The 16,751-nt window shown below is 43.5% G+C and overlaps 2 protein-coding genes across 3 annotated transcripts in view; one reads left to right on the forward strand and one right to left on the reverse strand.

Annotated features, from left to right (window-relative positions):
• Window positions 1-536: 536 nt before the first annotated feature.
• Window positions 537-11,281, reverse strand: stk38a (serine/threonine kinase 38a). Of its 2 annotated transcripts, XM_048240182.1 has the most exons (14): window positions 11,208-11,281; window positions 8,977-9,118; window positions 8,669-8,720; window positions 8,291-8,413; window positions 8,071-8,154; window positions 7,679-7,802; window positions 7,013-7,167; window positions 6,446-6,554; window positions 6,092-6,153; window positions 5,569-5,686; window positions 5,216-5,339; window positions 4,689-4,784; window positions 4,449-4,543; window positions 537-4,239 (listed from the first exon to the last, which is right to left on the reverse strand). In XM_048240182.1, exons 2-14 carry the CDS (start codon window positions 9,105-9,107, stop codon window positions 4,106-4,108), a joined length of 1,407 nt encoding a protein of 468 aa, XP_048096139.1. In that variant the 5' UTR covers window positions 9,108-9,118; window positions 11,208-11,281; the 3' UTR covers window positions 537-4,105. The 2 variants fall into 2 exon arrangements, with proteins under 2 accessions (XP_048096139.1, XP_048096140.1); XM_048240183.1 differs by lacking the exon at window positions 11,208-11,281 and having other exon boundaries at window positions 6,452-6,554; window positions 8,977-11,199.
• Window positions 11,282-11,825: 544 nt separating this feature from the next.
• The window catches only part of LOC125292774 (choline/ethanolaminephosphotransferase 1-like), an 8,616-nt gene continuing 3,690 nt past the window's right edge, over window positions 11,826-16,751 (forward strand). Inside the window, exons 1-7 of the mRNA XM_048240184.1 lie at window positions 11,826-12,032; window positions 12,678-13,132; window positions 14,206-14,353; window positions 14,571-14,712; window positions 15,025-15,109; window positions 15,976-16,107; window positions 16,248-16,406. Coding sequence (XP_048096141.1) covers window positions 12,773-13,132; window positions 14,206-14,353; window positions 14,571-14,712; window positions 15,025-15,109; window positions 15,976-16,107; window positions 16,248-16,406 — 1,026 coding nt within the window. The 5' untranslated portion in view covers window positions 11,826-12,032; window positions 12,678-12,772. The remainder of the gene's footprint in view (window positions 12,033-12,677; window positions 13,133-14,205; window positions 14,354-14,570; window positions 14,713-15,024; window positions 15,110-15,975; window positions 16,108-16,247; window positions 16,407-16,751) is intronic.

A 16,751-nucleotide genomic window follows, 5' to 3' on the forward strand; every position in this document is an offset into this window, starting at 1 on the left:
CTTGCACCTTGCTCAGCATTTCTTCCTTTTAATATAGAACACGTGACTGCTACATATGGATTGCCATTACATCATACAGTACTTTAAAGTAGGTGTTTGAAATCAGTATTCAGACGCCTCCCCGTGGTCTGTGAAGGCATTGCGAGTGGTCACTTACTGCATTCAATGATGTAATTTCACTGAGATTGCTTCCAAAGTCAGTCGTGGTTCCTGGATCACAATACATTTTTTGCTTTAAAACTCAATTTAGTCAAAGATATTGAAATTAGACTTCATTCAAGGATATGATTTACATGAACAACAACTCATACAGAAGTAGCTTTTAAAAGTAAATATTTTGGGCTTTATGTCGATAGGTCGGAACTGAATCTGGGTGTCCATCGGCACTGAGACCCAAAGGTGGTACGGTGCTGCCACTTGCACCACAGCTACCCCCAAGTAGGTAACTATAACATCACTCACCGACCCATCGCTGAGACTTTTTAAAATGTATACAATCGAATGGATGAAGAACAGCAAGGACAGGACAAGTTTGGTTGGGTTTCATGTCATGAGGTGCTTTATTGCTTTTAACTGGTCAGCAGCACACACAAAAACAAACTGTTAACCATCCACAGAAAGGTGCTCAAACAAGGAAGGGCAAGAACCCAAAAGCAACATTACACATCCAGTAACAATTGCAAAAGCCTCCAACAGCCTAAGCAGCTTTCTACATACATGCTCATTGTCTCACCGCTGTACATTAACTGGTTTATAACTACACCTTTACCAGCAATCAATGAAGAAAAAGGGCAGAAAAAGGCAATTTTTTTTTTTATACATCACCAATAACTCTACTCTCTACCTGAAAAAAGTGCATAATTTGAGTATTAGCCATTCAGTGATCCATCACCACACACAAACACCCAGTTGGGCAAATAACTTTCCCCCACCTCCAAACAGGCAAGTCATTTCACTCGCATCCAGCCTACCAGCATCAGTCCATTCTGAGTGGACTTACCGGCAGGCTGTATTACACGACCATTCACCAAAACGCCAGTAACACAGTGCATAACACACAGACCTCCTGCATCCTGAGAAATCCTGGGCACCAATGAAAGACCACTGGGCGTTCAGGTTCAGACCCACAGTTGATAAACGCCTCCTATACACTAGGAGGAGCTCGACACAAAACAGCTGTGTAACAAGCCAGCACTCACCAGAGCAAACCCACACTGCCCACTGCCGTGAGGCAGCCCACTATGCAACGCTGAATACAGCAGAACGTCTGGTTGTGCAACATGCTTCGTGCTGTGCTGAGAGCGCAGACCTTAATGCAGTGCTGGTGATTTCAGTGTGTCTAATGCTGGGCTGGTTGGATCACTCCAGGTTCATTCCAGCGCTGGTGGTTTACAGTTTTTAATGCAGGTGATGGTGGTGTTTAATGCTGTACAGAATCAGGGAGTTTAAGTCAGCACAGTGTTGAGCAAGTTAACAAAGGTAATAAGGCAGCAGTGTCAGGGAAGCCCAGTATGAGTAAACGTGGCACAGTGTTATCCCAGCTGAGTGAGTATGTACGGTTTAAAATGAGTAACTCTGCACAGTGCTGGCTGGTTGACGGTGTCTGTGTCCCTTCTGTGAGTCAGCGGAAAGTCTGATGACACTCGGTGTGAGGAGGGTTCTGATTAACAGTGTCCCAACTTAAATCCCCAAAATCCTCATCAATATTAACAGCTAATGCATACGAGCTTCGGCACTCGCAAACAATCACGCAAAAAAAAAATCTACTCAAGCAGCATAATTAAAAAAAAAAAAAAAAAGAAAACAATTTTTTAAAAACTTTCCCCAGAAGTGATTTGCTTTACAAATCAGCCTCTACCCAGCATGCATCAGTGGCGGAATCCTAACCTGCAGAAGCCCCGCCCCTAAGAGCTGCGCAGCTCATACATCACACACACACACACACTCCCTGTTTGTTTTTTTCAAACAGATCACAACACATGCTCCTGTGCACATATTTACACACAAAACACAAAAAACCCCGCCACATGCTCTGCTCTGCACACACGACCCGCCGATTGGTCCTGATTTTACATTCCGGAACATAACAGCATCGAAGGACAAACTCACGGCAGATCTAGACTCAAGGCGTCCTCTCCTCAAACAAACAGCATCTCAGGGTTATTGTGATATGCTTATCTATGCTACTCTAACTACTTAGCAATCATAGCATTCAATACAGATAAGAGACTTATTGCGCTGGAGAGAAGAGGAACGGTACTGAGAGCTGAAGTGATCTAGAGTCAAAGGTCAAATCCCAGATCAGACAGACAGCAGATCATCTCCATATAAGACAGGACAGGAGACAAAAGTCCATAGGACTCCAGTGTCTGGTCATCTACATTCAAATGAGCACGTCTCAAACCACAAGCCCTACCTCTTTTCCTGTACATAATTAGCGACTCTTAACCAGTGTTTGCAGTTGAGAATTAAGTTGCACTTAAATAATACATACATAGTTTGCGGTACAGAAATTGTGTCTGCATTCTGGACAGAAAGACCCACATCTAGATGTCAAACTTTGTGTATGCTTGTCTGACCTCAAAACATAATTCATTTCCAACAGCTTCCAGTTATAAGTCACTGGGTTTTTACAACTTTCAAAAAGTTTCAGAAAGCCTCGACAAAATGAGTAAAGCAGTTTCGAGAATCACAGTACTCAGTCACAACTACATGGCCATTCCATGCACTTAATGGCTGCATTCACAGAGGCCTGAAGAGGGCGCCCTTGGACACATCTAAAGTACTTTGACAAATGTACTTGACTTGCAGGAGTGGCAAGAGCAGATGGAAAAGTCTCAAGTGTTGACAGCCAGTGTTCCCTGTGAAATGGGTTAAGTTGAGGTTACATATGGAGTTGTGTCAAAGCACGACTATGTGCACACGCGTGCCACAGGTTGTGGAATGCTGCAGAGTCTGAGGAAAAACCCGCTAAAAAAGAGACGGCACTCAGACACAGGAATGACAAAGGAGTGATGTAGAGACTGACAGACAGAAAAACAGAGAAAGAGAGAGAGACAGAAAGACAGACAGTCAGCTGCTGGTCCTGAAACTGTCTCTGTCCTCCAGGTCTTTGGTTGAATGTGAGTGGAGCGTGGTTAGGGTGCGGCTCTCACACCGCCCTTATACCCGTCTGCTGCTATTCAAAGCTGAAAAGGTCAAGAGAAGCTCACGTCCAGCTCATCCTCCTTTAGGGAGTTACATAGGTCCAGCTCATTCAGAAAGGCTCCAGTGTCTAGACATTTGTTTTGTTTAACAAGGAATAAAGAAAGATAGAGATAGGGAGAGAGAGATATAGAGACAGAGAGACAGAGAGAGAGAGAGAGAGAGAGAGAGAGAGAGAGAGAGAGAGAGAGAGAGAGAGAGGGAGAGAGAGACGAGAGAGAGACGGAGAGAGTAGCCCTTAGTGAGAGTGAGGCACACGTGACACTACAACAGCCCGAACACTCGCACAAGGTGTGAAAGGAACGTGAGGAGAAAGAGTTAAGATATGGAGATGGAGAAGGGCAGCGTAGACAGAAAGGGATAGAGAGGAGGGATAGAGGTAAAGTGGAGAGGGGAGAGGAGGAATAGAGGGATAGAGGTAAAGTAGAGAGGGGAGAGAAAAAATGGAGGGATAGAGGTATAGGGGAGGGAGGGAGGTGCTAGAGGCAGGTGGAAGCCCTGAGACGGCAGGAGGAGAGCACCTCTGCGTGAGTGAGCTTCGGACATCAGGGTCATCCCGCCAGAGCAGGAGTGGGAGAGGCAGGCCACCAGAAGTCCTGACAATCAAGTGGATCAGAGGAAGGGAAAGAAGGAAGAGAGACCATAACAGATAACCTTCCCGTTTCCCTTCCTATGGAAGCAGAGGCCTAGCCGGCAAAGGTTGCGACCTTTCGAGTGAGTCTGTTTTTTTTGTTTGTTCGTTTTGTTTTTTAAAAAGCAAGATTAAAACGTTTAAAAATCCCTTAAAAAGGAGGAGGACAAGGAACGCGTAGAGGAAAGAGTCAAAACCCAGAAGACTGCAGCGAACAGTCCTCAGGAAAGAGTCCTCTGCAGAGTGAGGGGACTTGAGGAGTGAGGAGGGCTATCTCTTGCTGCTCTTCATGTAGGAGGGAATGGCCCCACGAGCCGTCAGGCCCTCGAAGCGCTTGTATGTGTAGTTGATGAAGACCCAGTCCTTATTCTTCAGGTCCGCCTCGCTGTGGTTGGTGGTCACCACTACAAGAAACAAAACAAAAATCATGTCAGGTCATTTCATCCCAGGCAACATGCAACCAACACCAACCAACACGACTGCCTACAAGCTCCTCAATATAACCATATACTCTCTTGACCGACTAGCCCAAACAAAAATGAAGCAATGGTATAAATCGTCTTAATAAAGCAATGGCAACAGATAAATCATTATTAGTATTATTATTAAGTACCTGTTGGTTGAAGGATATCCGACTCAGGGAACTCATCGAAGTTGGAGGTGTCATCAATGCTCTTGATCTCAATAGGAATGGCAGCAGGTCTTTCCCTAAGGACACAGTTCCAAGCATCAGTCCTGATCACAGCACCTCTCAAAGTGACAGCAGTATGAGGCTAGTGTGTGTGTGTGTGTGTGTGTGTGTGTGTGTGTGTGTGTGTGTGTGTGTGTGTGAGAGAGTGTGTGTGTGTGGTACCTGATGTGGTCGTAGTCCACTCCTTCAAAGAAAGCATTGGTCTTGATCTCCTCCACTCCAGTGGTGCCGATGCGGATTTCTGGTTCACAGCAGAACCTACACCAGAGAACAGAGAGAGAGACTAAGTTCATATTCAGCAACAAAAGTGGACATTTCACATGCAAATGTAATGACGTAACCATTCTCGTATCTACAACCGAGGACTGAGGTCACCATGGCCCTGTTTTATTTTTTCTTCAGGTTTGTTTTATTTATTAGGTGAACATACAGCTGACAAGACATATCCCAGCCAAAACATCCCTGCATTAACACAGCCAGCAACATGACACATAGTTGCACTTGCAGATACAATCTGACTTCTCAAAAGGAGAGCATGGCATCTTTTGACCTTGCTATTTGAAAGATCTTGGCTGTGGCCCTGGTCAATAAAAGTATTGAGGCTGTTGGGTGAGGTTTTCAGGATGCTTCACAGTGCAAATGGCTCGTGTTCGAGCAGATGGGGAGTGGAGAGAATGAGAGCACAATACCTGAGGATGAGGTCTTTAGCCTTCTCCGAGATGGGCACCTCTGGTGGGAATACAAGCGTCTCCCGCCAGTTCATCACCTTTCTGTAAGTCTCCTGAGGAGTCTCAGAGCAGAAGGGAGGGTAGCCTACACACACACACACACACACACACAAATTAGCATGTCTAATAACACACAAGACACTGTAAATGACTGTCCACAAGCATGAATGGCCTGGAGTCTGACCAGTTCCTTGCATTCATCAAAACATATCCTCTAAACATGGTCTAAAACTGAACAACCGAAACAAAGCCTAAACAAGACCATAACAGACCAGCCATCAACACATACCGTACAATAGAGTGCTTTAACTCACCAATCAGCATCTCGTACATGATCACCCCAAGACTCCACCAGTCACACAGCTTGTTGTAGCCATTCTGCATGAACACCTCTGGGGCAATATAGTCAGGGGTCCCCACAGTAGAAAAGGCCTATAACAACAGCCGTACATCAAGGAAGAGACATGACAGTGAGAGAAATAATAATAAAAAAAAAAAAAAAAAAAATGTATCCAGAGATGGATTACTGAACAACAGACTAGTCATTTTTCGGTCGTCCTCTAGTCCTGATGACAAGCTAATCTTTAACCTGACAGGTTAGAGAGTATCACTGGCTGAGTTTGTCTCAGCAAAGTAGAGACAAGTGTGTCCACACTCCACATGGGACCTGTCAGGTTCATCTTTCCATTTCAGACTTCAAAGCACAGAGATCACCATGTCCAAACATGGCTGATTGTGTTTAAAAAGATGACCTCTGTCTAGCATGTGTTTAGGAGGCCGGTGCGGGTGTGTTCTATCCATATGTGTGCCTGTGCTGGATGGTGGAAGAAGTCTCACCAGCTGTCTCCGATTTCGTTTCCACGTTTCGGCTTTCCGCTTGGAGTTCATGTTCTGGAAAGCTACCAGGAGAGAAGCGTGCGCACACACACACACACACACACACGTCAGTGACCATTGCACACACGTGTAAGCCCTGAACCCATCCAATTCACAACATCCCCAAAAAGCCACTGCTGTTAACAAACCCCTAGTAGCAGCAAGCTTCACTCTTTCCCAACTTCACCCGCAACGTCTCCACTCAGAGGTCATTGGGGCTCACCTATATTGCACACACGATCTCTCACTTTCACCACAAACAACACACTTTTGATCCCAAAACAGAATGCGTTGTAAGAAAGTGTGTGTACGCACACTTACTGAAGTCACTAGGGAGGCTATGACTGAGGTTTCTGTAGAATTCTGTGCGGTGAGCTTTTTTCAGACCAGTGCACAGCCCAAAGTCCGACAGCTTGACGTGGCCCTGCATCACACAAACAGAACTTATTAACCGTCTTAAGTTGCAGAACGCCACTGTAACTCTACATGGGTATCCACTGAGGGAGTTGACTATGCTCCGGTAAACAGTACAATGCATGATTTGAACATTAAAAACATGTTGCTTAGAGGTTGTCCAGCATTACATGAAAATGAATAACATATGTGAAGGTCTATAGATCATGTGTGAAACAGAGATGCATAACATCTGGAGAATGAAATCTAATACAATTTTAGTTTCTTAAGAATTTATATGTAAATACACTTTTAATGGAATTAAAGGGACATCCCTACAACAGGGAAGCGCATAAAGAAGTCAGACACTGATGGCTGAAGTGCGACCATATTTATCATTTTTGAGTATTGCAACTTTTGGAAAACACACCCATCGTACAAAAAGGAGGGAGAGTGCGGTGTTTTAGAGTGCATAGGACGTTCACTTACTCTGGAGTCGAGCAGCAGGTTGTCTGGTTTAATGTCTCTATGGATGAAACCCAGCTGGTGGATGGAGTCAATGGCCAGCACCGTCTCCCCTATGTAGAACTGAGTGGCCTCCTCACTGAGGGTGTCCTTCTTCATTAGCAGGGTCATCATGTCTCCTACACACACACACACACACACACACAAACACACACACACACACACACACACACACACACAAACACACTTTACATCAGGAGTATAAAAACCATGGGAAAAGCTCCAGTGGAATGCAGCCTACAGTTAGACAATTCCATCTCCATGCATGGGACACATATGGAGGTAGTTTTCTCTCACCTTAGACCTTAAGCATTTCTCAAATCAGCGTAATATTGAAGTATGCTGAAGGTGACACATTACACAAGTAAAGTCTTGCTGTTTTTGATGGATATAGATCATAGGAGTATTTTTTTTTAAATAGTGTCATAATTTCTACCTTGTACAGAATAACAGCAAAACGGTAGGCCTAACATTAAAAGTAGACGCATCAAACTACCTATGAGTCTATAAAAAAAAATCAAAACATAGTTTGGCATTTATGGCTCTCCCAGCTAAAAAGGTTTCTTGATCCCTACTTTACATCAAAACATATGCATAAATCAATGCATAAATAATATAAATATACTGTACCTCCTGGTAAGAACTCCATGATGAGGTAGAGGTTCATCTTATCCTGGAAGCTATAGAACATCTTCACCACCCACTGGCTGTCTGCCTCCACCAGGATATCCCTCTCTGCTCGGATGTGTCCCACCTGCATGACCCCACACAAACACACACAAAATTAGTATGTGGGTGTTGGTCTGTTATTCTCATTTTTAAAAAGGACCGTCACTGCACTCTGAGCTGCATCCTGAGTTTGAAAAGTGCTCTATAAATAAGGCGTTATTATTTTTATACAATTCTCATGACTACTGGGTGTGCACGATCTCCTAAGTGGCATTCCAATCTAGAGTGTCCGCTAGGCCCTGCATGTGTGAATGAGATTTGGGGTTTGTACGGGTGTAGAGTTTGGCCCTTACCTGTTCCTTCTCCAACATGTCTGCCTTGCGAAGGATCTTCATGGCATAGACATGCCCTGTGTCTTTCTTCTGAACCAGACGCACCTATTGAGGTGGAAAGAAGTACATAAAGTATTTGAAAACAATTATGTAAATGTAAAAATGTAAATGTAATGTTTTATTATAAATATACAGTAGGAAGAGCGTCATGTGGCAGACTGAAAACACCTGAAGATCTTACCTCACCAAAGGCTCCCCGGCCAATTACTTTCAGTGACTCAAAGTCTTCAAGTCCGAGGCGTGTCCTTTTGAGCCGAAGGAACTCTGTCTCTTTGCGGGCATGCTGGGAACGCCGGATTCGCTTCTGCACAGGAAGTTAGTTAGTTTACTGTCACCTTGAAAGAAATTAATTTTCACAGGTCTGTACAGAGATTCCTCCTCACATCCCGCTACACACGACATTACACAGTGGAGTTGGAGACAGTAGGTGATAGATGACGAGAGAAAACAACATCACACACATGCTGCTACAAGTTCAACATGGGAAAGTAACGGTATGAGTGTGTACATGACAAGAGATAGCTTTTCAGGGCTTAGACTTAACATCCAAATAACTCACCTCTTCATCAATCAGTCCTTCCTGATCCATGACCTTCTCAAGCTTTTGTTGCCTAAATGAGAGAATTGAGTAGTTTTCATGCAACTGATCATAGTAATCAATTATTTAGCCACAAATGATATGTGAGGACTCTTATAACTGGCCAAGCAAAGATTCTACATCCCATTCTAGTCCTGCTGCCAGTACTACCTATTCAAAATATGATGTGGCGTGTGTCTGTCCAGTGTTTGTGTACCTGCGCCACATCTCACACCCAGGGGTGGTGAGAGAATACATTTAACACCAGCTGCCTGCAGTGCAGCGCTCACCTCATCTCCCGCTCCTCGTGTTGGGCGATCAGATTGCTATAGAAGTTCTCCAGCGTCACCTTTGCCATGGTGACGCGCTCCTTGGTATGATTACTCATGGTGGTGAAGGACGACTGGCCCGTCATTGCCATGGTTATGGTCACTATGGAAGGGAGACCAGAGAGGGCTCATGAACAGGCTGTAAAGGGGGGTGGGGGAGATCACTGTCAACTGATTGCTATGTCTTAAAAGTATGGATGGTGAGAGTGTGTGTGTAGTATAGATAGATAGATAGATAGATAGATAGATAGATAGATAGAAATTTTAGGCATCTAGTAGCTTATACAACCATAACACAACAAACACACATACACACATATATATCTCACATACATAAAACTCACTCACAGAAATGTAAAAATGTAAAGAGCATGTGAAGTGATTACAAAGGTCTGACCACATGATGCATGGACCATGATAAGGTGCTAAGCATAATATAATTGCTTGACAAACAAGAAAAAGAATAGCCTAAAACATACTACTGTTTTGTATCACTAAAGCTGATACACAAGGCAACTTTTTGAGCAATGTTATTGAGTATTGTTGTTCAGGCATGTTTCCCATTAATATTGACAAAAACAGTTCTGCAGAACTTCAGCAGGCAAATTGTCATTATCATCCAATCAGACCACATGGAAGACCACTGGTTATGTGGTTGCCCAGCAACATTGCTCAAAATGTTGTCCCATATATCACCACATCAATTGGCCTTTTTTCATATAGCCTAGGTGAATTATGCAATACTAGGATGCAGGTTTCACAGGCCTTAAATTGGAGATCAACCTGCTTGACTCTCAATCGATCGTGTGACACAGTGACAAAAACACCAAAGGCAATACATAAAGACAGAGTTACTCAAGTAAACCATTCTAAGCATAAATTTAATTCCACAAGTCATTGGCGTTTCCCTGCCAGACGTTACTGTAATCTTTGTCAAACAGTACTATAATCAATGTATGGAGAACACTTATTTAAGTCTAGGCTATACATCACAAATAACCATGCTACATGAAACCGAAATAGAGGTGAGGAAGTACAGTACAGGAGATAAAACATTGGAAGTAAGTTAAGCATGACAACAATTTCATAACAATGTCAACAACCAGTTCCACCACTCTGCTGAAACGCGATTTCATGAACCAGGCGAGCAACAACAGACTGCGGTTGCTATATTTTGCGTTAGGAGGGATTATTTTACGGATTAACCTTGATTTACTCATGCCTGGGATGGGAGCTGTACACGGTACTAATAAAAGTGTCACCTTCCATTTCAACCGATTTACGTTTATACTAGACATAAGAGCAGTGGGGGGCAAACTGGATTCCAAAGAGAGGGTTACTGTGCTTCAGCTTTATGAATGTGCAGCTCTGCTGCAGTTTCCAACCAAACACACTGGTTAAACATGTACCCCTATGTATCGTTAGTTGGTTGGCAATGGTATGCTAGCTGCTGATCTAACGTTGCTTGTCACCTTGTCAAATGTTTAACCACGTCAAGTATCACTTTCTACCTGACCACTGAACAATCATCGAATTATACTTATCGACTCTTCTCTGATTAATCTTACACACATCACCAACAACAATGTAGTCACAACAACTTGTTGAAACAATACAGACACTAAGCTTACTTCATGACAAGCCTCTAGCTATGGTCTAGTGCAGCTGGCTAACTAGAAAGCTATCAGATTTAGCCAGTTAGCTACTTGGTCAATTCCATTGCTAATGGTAGCTACTTAAACCCCCAGCCGTCATCGCACTAACTAAAATGAACTCTTGAGTAAGTGTTTATTTTAAAGTTTACAATACAGTTCTTTCTGAAAGTTCGCATATCTCCTAGGCCCAGTTTAATTCCTGACATTCTAAAGCACTTAACGTTCGTAAAGCTACTTCCTTTATTAAGAAACAACCTAGGATAGGTGACAATGTTAGCTTCCGACTTGCTTGGTATCCGAAACTAACCTAGCTATCGCTAGCTAGCTAGCTCGTTCGCTATCGTTACTTCTGAAACTACATTGCTAGCCAAATTTGGCCAAGTGAGTTGCCAGTTGATAAGTTCATAGTCAACATGTTATCAACACAAAATACATTACTATCTACTTCTTTATAACTCAAGCACATTAAAAGAAATATCTATGAGAACAAAGTTGTTCAACACGTAAATATGAGGAGATGACTTTTTGTTTGCTTACCTCTGGACTCGACCTCAATCGTTTCAGTACATAATGACGTAAAATGCCCGGTTAATGACAAGATTACTTCCTGGGTCATACCATACGCATACGCCAGGTTGCAAGTACGAAGTTAACATTTTCGTTCAAGTACTGTGTCGGTTTTGAAAACTTACGTAACATTTTCTAAATATTTATATACGACCTAACAAATGTCCAGCTGTCTTAATTCTGAATTCTTAATCAAAATATGCTTTTCTTTGCCTTGACTTTTGACATAGGCATGCATGGCCATGTGCTGCCTGCTGTACTTTGTTTGAATCATGTGTTGCATGATTCAATTCATGTACAATTGGAATTGGTACATTTTGTTTCCCCTTGCAACTCACTTGTGTGTGTGTGTGTGTGTGGGGGGTTACATTACACATGGAGAACAAATTACTCAAAATGACTTGGCACATCTGAAAAGGTATGCAAAGGGAGAAAGATAAAAGAAAGGAAGGGTAGACAGTAGTCTTTCCATTTTCCCAAATAAGGATAAATGCTACTGATTACAAGTGCTGGTCACTAGAGGGCAGCAATCGTCTCTCCTTAAACGATTAACACACTTCCTGTTAGGGCATAACACATCAACAGACCTGCCCATGCAGCATTCCTCCCTGCCTGCCTGCCTCCGTGTCATGAATTACGTTCTGCCCTGGGCTGTTGAATGAGGGTGCTCTGGGCCATCTGTGTGCGACCGAAGCGACGCGTCGACTCTTAACATATATCTCCTTCGTGTTCATGTAGGTTATCTATTTTGTGAAACACTCCGAGGTTGCCTGACGTGTCGGAGGAATCGGAAAGGTAAAATAATGTCATACTGCTAGCAACAGTGACAGAGATTGCTAAGCGATCAGATTGCTCTAGCTAGCAACATATACCTTGAACCTGTGGTAATTTCTCTGTCATAATGCAAACATTTGTCTTTTTTAATTTAGTTCGTATGGGTTAAGATTGTTTTATGCGAGTAAGTTCATAGCTGGAAACTGCAGAGGAAGATGACGCGAACTAAGTTAGAGAAACGTTAGTGAGCTTAGAAGCTATCTGTCAAAGGGTGGTTTCTTCACCCTTCTTCGCCACTTTCTCGAAATTTAATGCATCTAGCTAGTTGGTCAGATAACTCGTAGACACCTTTGCGTTATTCATTGTTCAGAGCGACGAGAAATAGAAGCCGTGTGTTTTAGTAGATCAGGTCTTCTCAAAATGCTCGGCTAACAGCAGTGATTATTTCAGCCGGGCCGGTGTGTTGTGCCATTACACGACACAGGCCCCTATTGTCCTGCTTACAGCAGACAATATTGTATTGTAAGCCTCTCCTAAGATATGCAGCCGACGTTGTTGATTGCCTGCAAATATGATCACGTTTGTGTGTTTCCATTGTCAAGTGTTCCCTTTTCACAAACCATCTCTCTTTCTCTCTGTCTCTCCTCACCTCCACCCCATAATCAGTGGAGTGCTCCTTCAGTGGTCACTATCAGGGCAAGGTGGAGGCATCTGTAGCAACAGTGTACGTCACATCATCAAGCTGCTCATAACCCTTCAAAATGAGTGGCAGTGCCGGTAAGCGCACCCGCCGGGGCAGGGCTGAGGCCCCCACAGACTCTGACGGAGGCTCCAGCAGTGACTCGGGCTCCGGTGCCCCGGCTGGGGTGTCTGTGCTGAACCGAATGTTGGACCTGCCAGCTGGGCACCTCTCGCGTCAACAGCTGAAGCGCTTGGAGGGGCACCGCTACAGCAGCGCAGGCCACTCCCTGTTGGAGCCCAGCATGCAGCCATACTGGGAGGGCCTGGTGGCCCGTGTGCCCACATGGATCGCCCCCAACCTCATCACCATTGTGGGCCTTGCCACCAACATCCTTACCACCTTGGTACTGGTCTACTACTGCCCCACTGCCTCTGAGCAGGTATGTTGACAAGAGCCTGCGACACAAGTCAGCATCAGTATCACCGTAATGCAAAAGGTTTCTGGCTTGGGTTATACCACGTTGTCATGGACAGAGATAAGGTTGTCATTTGCCTAACAGTTAGTTTGTCTAGATGCTCCCAACTGTCTTAAAACAGAACCATGGTGTAGGCTTTGCTCAGCAGAGGGAAGAGAGAAGACAACATGGCTTTGAATTCAGAATAGTTGTGGTGATCCTTTCGATAAAATTGATTTATAATGATGTGCAATGTGATCAGTGGAGGGTTTTATTGGCTGAAACTCTCGGTGTAAAGGATGGGATTATTTAGTATAAAACTTATAGATGTAAGCCTTTTTGATGGGCTCATGTTTGTCTAAGGTCATTTAGTGAAGTGCATAAGGTGTGTGTGTGATCATGCGCTCCTTCTTTAGGTATCCCTCAATGTCAACATGTAATCTACAATGAAACCTTGAAAAGTCTGGCACTCCTGATGAATATTACATGCAACCTGCCCACGGCCCATTCAGATCCTTCCTTTTCTGTTTCTACCCCACCCCATCCTAGAGAAAGCTGCTTCTAGAACTCCTATGTTTGCCCCTATCGTTCTGTCCCTGCTCTATCTGACCCTTCCCCTTCTATCTGTCCCTGGTTTATCTGTTCCATCTTCACAATCTCTGCAACTTTTACCTTCAGCCTGTGGTATCTGAAGGTGCTAATGCCTTCAGAGATTTGTCGCTAACTTGCGATGTGTGTGAGTTTGAAAATCAGCCAATCAGCTTGGCTCCAATCACACAGGCAACGCACTTTCTGTGTGATGAGAAAAAGCTTACGTGTATGCTGTCTTAAGATAGCATTCCCCTATAGCAGTGAAACCCCTGTCTCTCTCTCTCCTCATGAGCAACATTTACTCAATGCTAACAGGAACAGGAAGTACAACAAAAGGTCTTATTTGAACCAGATGATGATGCTGCCTAAACTACTCTCTGAGCCCAATGGGGGGAAAAATGGGACGGCTTTCACAGTGCAGAAAAACAAACCTCCTTGTTGTTGTTGTTGTTGTTGTTGTCCCTCAGGCTCCCACGTGGGTGTACTTTTCCTGTGCTGTGGGTCTCTTCATTTACCAGTCTCTGGACGCCATCGACGGGAAGCAGGCGAGGCGCACCAACAGCAGCACGCCACTGGGGGAGCTTTTCGACCATGGCTGTGACTCGCTCTCCACCGGTGATTGTGTCCTCTTTGTCCTCCTGGGGGTTCTGCAGTGCTTGGCTGCACTTGGGAAAATGTCTGACTGTGCTTAAAGTGCTATTGTCTTGGCTCTGGGTTATCATACACTTCCTCATTCCCAAGACATCTGTCATTACTGTAAAATAAGCTTAAACTCTTTCCACTGTCTCTCCTCCTCTCTTGTTCTTTATGCCACTGTCTCTCTCCCTCCTAGTGTTTGTGGTGTTGGGCACGTGCATTGCCGTGCAGCTAGGCACCCATCCCGGGTGGATGTTCTTCTGCTGTTTCGCGGGCATGTTCATGTTTTACTGCGCCCACTGGCAGACCTACGTCTCCGGCACACTGCGCTTTGGCATGTAAGTGCACTGACGGCTCTGCATCTCCCCCTGCGTCCGTGTGCTCGTTTTTATCACGGAACTCCTCTACAGAACACACCCTCCCACAGATTCCTCCCTGGCAGTTTGCACTGCACAATCTTTCTATGTCGTGTACAATCATGCCCGTCATGCTGTCGTGTCAGTAGTTCAGCCCAAAGACAAAGCTGTAGGAATAAATCTGACATTTGTCCCAAGAGATTTTAATATCAGAAGGGTTGGTGTTTTGTGTGAATCTCCACATTGATCATGCCTTGTTGATTCATTAGTCTGCTCTCTGTCTTTGCCTCTCAGTATTGATGTGACTGAAGTTCAGATCTTCATAATAGTCATGTATCTGCTTGGCGCCGTGGGAGGAACCGCTTTCTGGCAGTCTCCGGTAATGCTTCAAGAACTTGGCTGCTGATTCTGATCATTTTAATGGGATTAAATGGGATTATCTATAATGTATTAAAGTGGATTATGGGTGCCTACTGCAGATCAAGGAAGCAAAATAATTTGCTAATTCAGTGCTATCTACATGAACAGAATGAACTTGCTTAATTTAAATCTGTACATTTAATAATCATAAAGTGAAGTATGTCAGTAATCTTTGTCAAATAAACATAGCCATGTAACATAACCATGATTAGAAAGGTATTTCTAGGCCTTATACACAATACTGAAAAATGTTGGCTTACCTGATGCACAGACAAAGAGCCAAAATCAGCCACAGAATTGTTTGTAAACTGAAACGAGGAAGAATGAATAACCATAATCTAACAGCGTTAATAAGTGAAGGAAGTAGTTGAAGTGAGCAAACATTCAGACTCCAGACTTTCATCTGTGCTATTATCAGTTGCACAGTAATTCAGTCAAGTATTTGATACATTCCTCTCTCAGTTTGCCTTAAACCATGAATTAAGTTATTGATTAATGTTTGTGCTCTGAGGAATACACAAGAAATCTAATGTACTTAAAATGTTATGGTGTGACTCTTTTTTTCTCTGTTTAATCTAATGCATGTCTTTTTGCTGTAGTTATTTCTGTTCACATTTGTCCTCCTGGTCCTTGCAGTTTCTGTGTGATGGTTGAAGGATAGAATTGACATACTGCTATAAGCTCAGTGCACAACAAAAGTTTACAAGTTTATAGTTGAAAACAAAACTATATATATGGTTAATTTACAACATTTATAATATAACTTTGTCAGATTTTCGAGTGAATGTAGATTGATGTAAATAATCTTCCTTGCTTCTCTTTCAGCTCCCGGTAGTTCAGATGCCCATTAAGATAATCCCTGCCATACTTACAGTTCTGGGGGCCATCTTCTCCTGTACCAACTACTTTCGGGTTATTTTTGGAGGGGGTGTGGGCAAGAATGGCTCCACAATCGCAGTGAGTATACCTACAAACTCAGATTTCTCCAAGGTTCATAAGGAAAAGAGAAAATCCACTGCTAATGTAGAGCTGCACCTGTTGCTTTGAAAGATAGCTGTGCTGTTGTCAGTTTAGCTCATTTGTTCTTCACCCTGCAGGGAACCAGTGTGTTGTCTCCAGGCTTCCACATAGGAACAGTGATCACACTGGCGTCCCTCATCTACTACAAGTCCTCTGGACAGCTCTTTCAGAAGCACCCCTGTCTGTTCATTCTGGCCTTTGGCTTTGTGTCTGCCAAGATCACCAACAAATTAGTGGTGAGTGTCCCACTCTCTCTCTCTCTCAATTCAATTCAATTCAGTTCAGTTCAGTACAGTACAGTATTGGCAAAGCAATAGTAAAATAAATAAATAGTGGTTATAATGTAAATAATGATGTAAATAATAATAACATTCAATGAAGAAAACATGAAATGAATGAACAAAAACCTACAGTAAGTATACAATAGCAGGAAAGGATGCTGAAGAAAGAAACAGAAAACAAATTAAAACCTACAAAAAAAGAGTACGGTGTTTATGGCCTTTGTCATAAATACACACCTGAGGTCTGAATAATGACTACATTCAGTAAGGAAATACTGCTGTTTCAACTGCACTTGGATT

This window comes from Alosa alosa, chromosome 4 (assembly GCF_017589495.1).
Source record: "Alosa alosa isolate M-15738 ecotype Scorff River chromosome 4, AALO_Geno_1.1, whole genome shotgun sequence".
In the NCBI taxonomy this organism is placed as follows: domain Eukaryota; kingdom Metazoa; phylum Chordata; class Actinopteri; order Clupeiformes; family Clupeidae; genus Alosa; species Alosa alosa.

Bases quoted from the DNA above. Each gene is read 5' to 3' on its own strand.
- stk38a (XM_048240182.1), bottom strand. From the start codon at position 9,107: ATGGCAATGACGGGCCAGTCGTCCTTCACCACCATGAGTAATCATACC. The intron at 7,168-7,678 runs GTACAGTATATT...GTGTGTGTGTAG, and splicing joins CATGGAGTTCTTACCAGGAG to GAGACATGATGACCCTGCTA. The intron at 4,544-4,688 runs GTACCACACACA...CTGTGTCCTTAG, and splicing joins GTGGACTACGACCACATCAG to GGAAAGACCTGCTGCCATTC.